The 8,137-nt window shown below is 43.6% G+C and overlaps 1 protein-coding gene across 1 annotated transcript in view; it reads left to right on the forward strand.

Annotated features, from left to right (window-relative positions):
- Positions 1-8,137, forward strand: part of Nmnat2 (nicotinamide nucleotide adenylyltransferase 2) — a 175,456-nt gene continuing 167,319 nt past the window's right edge. Inside the window, exon 1 of the mRNA XM_031384867.1 lies at positions 1-323. Within this exon, the coding sequence (XP_031240727.1) occupies positions 239-323 (85 nt within the window). The 5' untranslated portion in view covers positions 1-238. The remainder of the gene's footprint in view (positions 324-8,137) is intronic.

Genomic DNA, 8,137 nt, shown 5'->3' on the forward strand with positions numbered 1-8,137 from the left:
GAGAGGAAGTAGGACTGAGCAGAGAGCCAAGGGGAGAGAAATACAAAAGCAGCCTCGGCTCTAGCCGGAGTGGCAAGCGTTAAAGGGAGGCGGGGAGTGACGCGGTTTGCGTCTAGAGCGGCTCCTTGGAGTCCACGGCATCCACCGCCAGAGCCTCGCCTTCCTTTCTCCGTCTGCAGACATATCGAGACACAAAAAGAGGCAACCCCTGGATCAGTGCGAGGGACCTATTCCCATCATGACGGAGACCACAAAGACCCACGTTATCCTGCTGGCCTGCGGCAGCTTCAACCCCATCACTAAAGGGCACATTCAGATGTTCGGTGAGTCCTCCCGCCCACCCCGGAGGCTGCTTCCGCTGCTCTACTCTCGCCAATATCAGCGTTTTCCAGGGCGACTGAGCAGGAAGGCGTGCGCCCCTCCGGAGGGGTGAGCCCCGTTGATCTGGCCGGTGCCAGGTCAGACCCAGCTATCCCCGCCAGCACGAGCCGACGCAAATTGCGTTTTTTTCCAGGCTTCTCTAGCCTGGGGCCAGATCGCCTCGCCGAGGGCCAGGGATGGGGGAGGTGCGGGGCTGGGGGTGAGTGTCCTCTGGGGCGGGGTGGGGGCTCCAGGTTAGAGCCCTGGAGTGTGGTGGTTTGAGTACTTGGCGGGCAAGGGTGGGGATAGAGGCAGAGGTTGGGGTGCGAAGAAAGGAGGAGAGGGGCTGGAGATAACGTGGTGTTTGTTTAGGATGGGCAGAAAGCTCGAAGGAGTTAAATGTGCCTCGGAGACACAAACACTCGCACACGACACACCAGTGGCAGGGACTGGGGCTTCAAGGAGACTACTACTGGGTTTGGCTGGCGGTTCCGGGAGGCTCAACGGACAATGTTTGGAGACTGTAGCTTTGGTGGCCCAGAGCGGTGGATGTTGGCTGATGGCGAGGGAGGGGTACCACTACCTTGCCGAGGTTTAGCTCTGGCTGCCTTGGAAAGGGGAGGGGGCGGGGCGGCTGCTTTGGGAGGTGGTCCACGAGCCGGCGAGATGGATCCGGGCCCAAGTTGGCCAGGGTTCTGCCCTGGCGGCGATGACACCCGGCATCCTTGCGGTGTGAGTATGAAGATGGATGTTTGGATGTGCGTGAGAGCTCGTGTACAGGGTAGGGACGCGTCTTCATGAGTTTGTTTTTTGAGGTGTGGGACGTAGAGAGAGAAGGGGAAAGCCCCGGCGTCTGGGTGCGTGTATAAGGTCCAACAAAAAAGAAAGGTGATTGTCCACGCAGGTTGCAAATTTCTCGCCGCCGGTGCTGAAGCCACTCGTCTTGGAAGCTGCTGTTGTAGGACCCAAAAGCGCAGGGTGTGTGCGCGTATAGACCCCTGAGAGAGGGATGCGGAGTCACTTTAAAAGCAGAAATTGAGAAGTTAGAAGTTGGGGTGATTTTTTTTTCCTGGGACTCAAGGAAATGAGTAAGGGAGAGACAAGGCTCTGGGGATGGAAGAAGGGCAGGGTGAGAGTCTCTGACCCGGCCCTGCGGTGAGGCGCTCTCCACAGGCGGTGGTGCTGAAACGCAGCGCGCTGCTACTGGCTGCGGGCACACGTGTTTGCCCAGGTCTGGAGGACTGCCAGAGCTTTCCTAGGCCGTTTAATGAAAGCCACAGCATATCCATGAAGACCACCCCAAATGCTCAAGCTAAAAATAGTCGCCTCTATACCTAAAAGATGAATCTACACTGGGCCTGACGGCTAAAAACTCAGGACAACGTTATAAAACTACCTTGCTCACAGGGCAGGAGCTTATAATGGGAAGAGAACATCTAAAAAACAGCCATCCCTTCCGCTTTATTCGGTAAGTTTTTAAAAGTGTTCATTCAGAAATGACGCCAACTTCCCTGTTAAACAGGGTGCTTTGTTCCAGCATCAAGGTAAACCAGCAGCAGGGTAGGCCACCTCCCCAGTCTTCTGAAGTAAGCAGCAACCCAGGCAGCCAACCACTTTTACCTTCTTGTGAGTCGCATCTTCTCTTCTACTCTTCCTCCTCATTGCCCACTTTTCTGTAGGCAGTCTTAGACTGATATTGTTTCCCTCCCCCTTGGCCAGGCAAGAGGGAGCTTCCTTGGGAACTTTTTAGCTTTAGGGATCTTTAGTGGGACAGTGGGTGCTCTCCCTTTCTTTCGGGGACTAAGGATGTGGAAAATCCCACTTGCTGTAGGATCAGAAGTGGGTCAGATTTTGACTGAGAGCAGGACATGGTACTGCAGCTGGAGAGTTTGGTAGCAGCGATAAAAGTGGTTACTAAGGGGATGCTGACCAGCTGGTTCTCCGGGAGCTTTGGGGATAAAATGTGAAAAGGCACAGTTTGTAGCAGAAGATTTTACATTTAGAAAACGTGAAAGGAGATATTTGAGAGTGGCCATTAGTCACTTCCCATTGGCACTGAGGACCAATCGGGAATAGCTGTCAAGAAAGCCCTTTTAAGTGTCCATTAAGTGTAACATAAAGAAACACAGGAAAAAGGCTGTGATGTGGGTTCACTCTGGGTTGAAGGAGCTTACCATCTAATGGAGGCATTTCCAAAGCACATAATCATGTGAAAAGTCAGCAAGAAGCAGAATACAAAATAGATATTAAACCATTTATTGTGGAATCTCTTATTGGTATCTTTGAGCTTCGGCTACATTTTGAAAATTATTTTTATGACATTTATTTCATTATTATTTGTGAGTGCGCATGTGTGTGTATGCATGTGTGTGTGTGTGTTCATGCATGTGCTACAGCTTTCATACAGAAGTCAGAGGACAACATGTGAGAATTGTTGCCCTTCTACTGTGTGTGTACTGGGTACTGAACTCAGGTTGCAAGCATCTTTGCTTTCAAAGACATTTTAACAGCCCTATAATTTTGTTTGCTTGTTTGTTTGTTTTATTTCATTGTTTTGAAGATCCTGTCTCAGTTTTATTGCCCTGGATGGCCTAGAACTTACCATGTGGATCTGGCCAGTCCTGAAATCACAGAAATCTACCTGCCCTCTTGCTTGTAAATTGGTTTTATTTCATTTTATATGTCTTGATAATGGATCTCACTCTTAGCCCAAGCTGGTCTCAGAGACATATTAATTCTCCTGCCTCAGCCTTTGCAATTATTGAAACAGGCATGAGCTTTATAAATTACTTTTGTATGCAGTTTCTAGTTAAAGGCTTTTTGTATATGTTTTGAACTTGTCATATTTACAATCTAACAAGACAGATATTGCCATCTCTTTTGTGAGTGGGGAATTGGCTTTCAGAAATTGAGCAGGTAACAAAGTAACTTGGTTTTGAGACAGGGTCTCAAGTGCTCTAGGCTGACCTCAGCATGGCTGTGCTACCAGGGGTGACTTAAACTCCTTACCCTCCTGCTTCTGCCTCCCGAATGCTGGGGTTACACAAGAACACCCAGCTCTGAGCTGTCCTGAGCCTCACATTGTAGAACCCTCTTACAGAGACTGCCATACTGCATGAGCTAGGAAGAAGTGCTCAGCTAATTTGGTTGGGTCATCTTAAATGAGAACTATTCCCTTTAAATGTATCCTAACTAGAATGAAATTGACCATCATCTTACTGAACTCTTGGTGACATGTTTCCTTAAGAGCTCTTTCTCAAAAAGGAAAAAAAAAGAAAGAAAGAAAAGAAAAAAGAAAAATAAAAAGGAAAGAAAGTAGATAGCACTGGACAAGCTATCCCCATACTATTTCCTTTAAAAAATGACTTAGGTTTTTCTCCCCAAGAATATATAAGTACTTAACATAATTATGTTGTCAAACTTTCTTTAGGTATGTAAAATTTGGTGGTTATATACTTGTAACCCAGAGTTTGAGATGCAGAAGCAGGAGGATCACAAATTCAAGTCAGCCTGCTTCATAAGGCCAGTTATTTGAGACTGTATCTCAAAAACAAAACAAAACAAAAAACAAAATAAAAACAAAATCCAACAACAAAAGCCCCAAAACTAAAAACAAGAACAAAACCCCTTAAATTGCTTTAGTAGAGCACCTGTGTTACTTAAACTGAGTTGCTTCCCAAAGGGGGAAACAAGACAAAATATAAACAAGCAGACAAACAAAATCAACATTTAGAACTAAAGAACTTACACTTTTCTTTTTTTGAAATGCATTTGTGTGTTGTTCCCGTGTGTTCAGGAGCACATGTGTGTACAGGGGCACCTGTGTGAACAGATGTTCATGAAGGCCATTTGACAACCTTGGGTGTCATCCCTAGGAACCATCAACCTCTTTTAAGACAGGGCCTCTCACTGGCCTCTCAGATCCCCAGGGATCTACTTGTTTTCACCTCCCCAATGCTGACATCATAAGCATGTGTCACCAACTTTTTTTTTTAAAATAGAAAGTACTTTTGATAAAGCCATTACCCAAGCCTCATTCTTCATTTGTAAAAATTATACCTCATACTTTGGATATTTTAGAATATCCAAATATTTTAGAATGAATCTTTCTTTTACTCTAAGAGGGAAGTTGAATTTATTTTTCCAATTTGTAGACTACAGAAATGTAGGAAAACATAGTATTGGTGAGTAAGATAATTGACAGCTTCTCATGCACAGCTAAAATGTTCTCAGGGATGAATTAAAAGTTTTTAGCTGAGTAAAACCATGAACAAATGATGTCACTGTTCATGGGTCAACATCACTGCATAAGAAGGCAATGTGAAGCTTGAAGGATCTTTATGTAAATCCTTAGTTTTCATAAGCTTAAAGAAAATTATACTGAAAAACCATTTATAGCATACTGATGTATAATCTCTATTTTAAAATGAATACTAATAGATATTTATATCGATATGTTTGTTGGTAAGTTTACCATTGAGTAGTCAACAGCAAGTTTGAGTAGAAAAGAAAAAGGCTGATTGATTACTTTGGGCATAAAAGAAGAATGAGATGGTTTAATCAGAGCAGAAATCATATGCTGCTTTGATGACTGTAAAATAGATTTTCCAGTGTTTCTATTACAACATGTTTTTTTTTTCCTTTGAGTAATGGGATCATTTGAAATGAGCAGTCTGATTCTGCTATCTGATAGTGCAAATGGAATGTAACCTCTGTTGTTACAGCTGAAATGAACTTGAGGGCCAACAATAACTACCAGAAAGTAAGAAAGCATTTAAGAGGCTAGCCTTGTCAACACAGAATTCCAGGTCAGTTAGAGCTACACAAGACCTTATGGGGGGGGGGGACATTTAATGTGCTTGAAATATTTATGTTATTAAATGGTCACCAAATACAACATACTATGGATTTGCTTGCTATCCTATAAGACAAAAGGGATTTGGGATAAGGGAGAGGGCAGAAGTGGAAAATTTAAGTCAAGTTCTCACTATGTAGCATAGGCTGTGCTACAACTTGATATATAGCCCAGGCTAGTCTTGAACTTACCATCCTTCTGCCTTAGCCTTTTGAGTGCTGGGATTAACAGCTATGTCCACTATGTCTGGCTGAATTAGAACATAGTATAACCCACTTTACAAAAGGCTGTAGTTTAGGGGATCATTTCTACAGTCTATTTCAAATGGCAAAGCAGAAGTACAGGTGTGTCATTTGAAGAAGGATATATGTGAAAATCGGGAAGGAAGCAGTTTTCTGATGTCCAGACTTGAATCTACAATACCCTTTCATACCCATGCTTGTGATTGCAAGAATGATATTGAGAACCTCTAGTAGTGCTGAAAGAGGGAGCCATCGATGCTTAGCTGGCAACAAGGACGACAACAGATATACCAATAGAGGTATCTTCTGCTCATGTCGAGAAAAGGCCTTGTTTCTCCAACTTTTCTGTACACTCAGAACACTTCTGCCACCTCCCCCAGCATTCTCTTCCCTTCCCGCTCTTTACTTCAACTGATACCTTTATTTAGATTCTCATTTCAACAGTACTTTCTCAAGAGAACCCCCACTGACTCCTAAGTAAGCCTGGCTTCCCTGACATTTGCTTTCCCATTTCACCTCAAACTCTATACTATAATTGGATTTCTATAAGGAGAGAAATGGTGCATGATTTAGTCACTGACTATTTCCTACTACCTAGCACAGAGTAGGTATTCCACCATAGTTGCTGAGTAAATAGGAAATAAAGGACATTATAAAGTCTGTGCCAGACAGAGAGACTGAGCATGCTCATGAACTGAGACAATGAAACAGAGTCATCAGGTATCAGAATCAAGAAGAGTTCAAGACTCCTCAAGGAAAAGGGTACAGGGAGGAGACATGCTAGGAGAGGACTAGGTGAGGTCTAGTCAGTTGTGAAACCTTGTGACTCAAGTTGAAGAATCTAGACTTTATCCCCAGTGGTAGGGAAGGGACACTATTTTTTTTAAGTAAAGAAAATAGACATCTCTTTAAAATTAACACTTAATTGGGTTTTAAGAGTTTGTTATTTTTATTTATATGTGTGTGTGTGCCTCAGAGGCCAGAAGGCATAGGTTACCCTAGACTAAACCCAGGTCTTCTGGATGAACAACAAGGACTCTGAACCCCATCTCCTCTCTAACCCTTGTAATTGAATGTTGAACATAGGTGGCTGGAGAAGGGGAAAGAACATGGGGACTTCTTAGGCACACATTTCAGCAATACAGAATCAAGACAGCAGATGGGCATCTGGCCTGGCTGCTGCTATTCGGGAAGGACATGGAGTGCATCTGAAAGTCACTGGGGGAGTAAACAGAAGTCCATGTTTGCTGGTTTGTGTGTGCCTCTCGAGGGCAGGTAATAGAAAAAGCACCAGAGGAGACGCAGGTTTTAGCTGGTGGACAGAATGCAGGCGTGGATTTCACTTCAAAACTTCAGGAAGTTCGTATTCTTATCAAGCACCAAAACAGGAGAAGAAAATAGTTAAGTTCAAAGTCTCTCTGTAGCCTGGTATATCTGCTTGCTATATAGAAAGCTCCCAGGAGGCTCCGGATACATTCTTCAAAGTGCTTCACACACAAACAATGCTGAAGTTCATCAGCATTAAGGAAATTAAAAAGATCAAAAGGGTTTTTTTTTTCTTTTAGTATGAAATTGGAAGATAACCAAGATCTTAAATTGATTTTTTTTTTAAAGTGAAGGCTGTGAAATGGGAGCAACTGATATATAGGTCACAACATTCTCAGAAACATGCCTTCCCGAGATGGTGGTTGTAGTAACACTATCAAGCAGTACCAGGGAGTCCCACCAAACACAGGCTAAGCTGAAGGTCCACTAAGGCTTCTGCTTGGGGCTCTCAAAGATGCTTCTTGGGCAGGAGCTGTGTGTGCTCATGATCCAGGAAAACTGGGCCAGTACAATCAGGCAGCTCGATGTGCTTCCTCTTGCTGAATTGAGTGTCTGCCTCCATATGGACAGGAGCTGGCTGTAAGAAGCAAACCTCCCATCCTAAGCCCAAGACAGTCTAGAACAGGGCTCCTGAAGATTTTTCTATTTGATGCCAATTTTCACCTAAAGACATTTTTTATCCAACTCTGATTATATAAATATATAATATATATCTATATATTATATATACAAACCAAACATTTACTGATAATAAATCTGAGAAATTTATTCTTAAACAACTTTTTTTAAGACAAGGGGTCTCTTTTTTAAAAGATTTTATTTATTTATTTTATGTATATGAGTATACTGTAGCTGTACAGATGGTTGTGAGCCTTCATGTGGTTGTTGGGAATTGAACTTCAGACCTCTGCTTGCTCCGATTGGCCCCGCTTGCTCAGGCCCAAAGATTTATTTATTATTATAGATAAATACACTATTGCTGTCTTCAGACACACCAGAAGAAGGCATCATATCCCATTACAGATGGTTGTTAGCCACCATGTGGTTGCTGGGAATTGAACTCAGGACCTCTGGAAGAGCAGTCAGTGCTCTTAACTACTGAACTATCGCTCCAGCCCTAGTGAAGTTCTTTTTATCTTTAGAGTTTCAAACGTTCCAAACTACTGGAAAAAAAATCCCAAATATTCAAAGAAATTAATTTAAAAGGGGACCTGGGGGGGTGGGGTCGGGGGAAGCCTGGCCTTTAGTTCCACTACCTGGAAGGTAGAGGCAGGCAGATTTCCAAGTTTGAGACCAGCCTGGTCTACAGAGTGAGTTCTAGGACAGCCAGGACCTCACAGAAAAACCGCATCTC

The sequence above is a fragment of the Mastomys coucha genome, unplaced genomic scaffold, assembly GCF_008632895.1.
Source record: "Mastomys coucha isolate ucsf_1 unplaced genomic scaffold, UCSF_Mcou_1 pScaffold1, whole genome shotgun sequence".
NCBI lineage: Eukaryota > Metazoa > Chordata > Mammalia > Rodentia > Muridae > Mastomys > Mastomys coucha.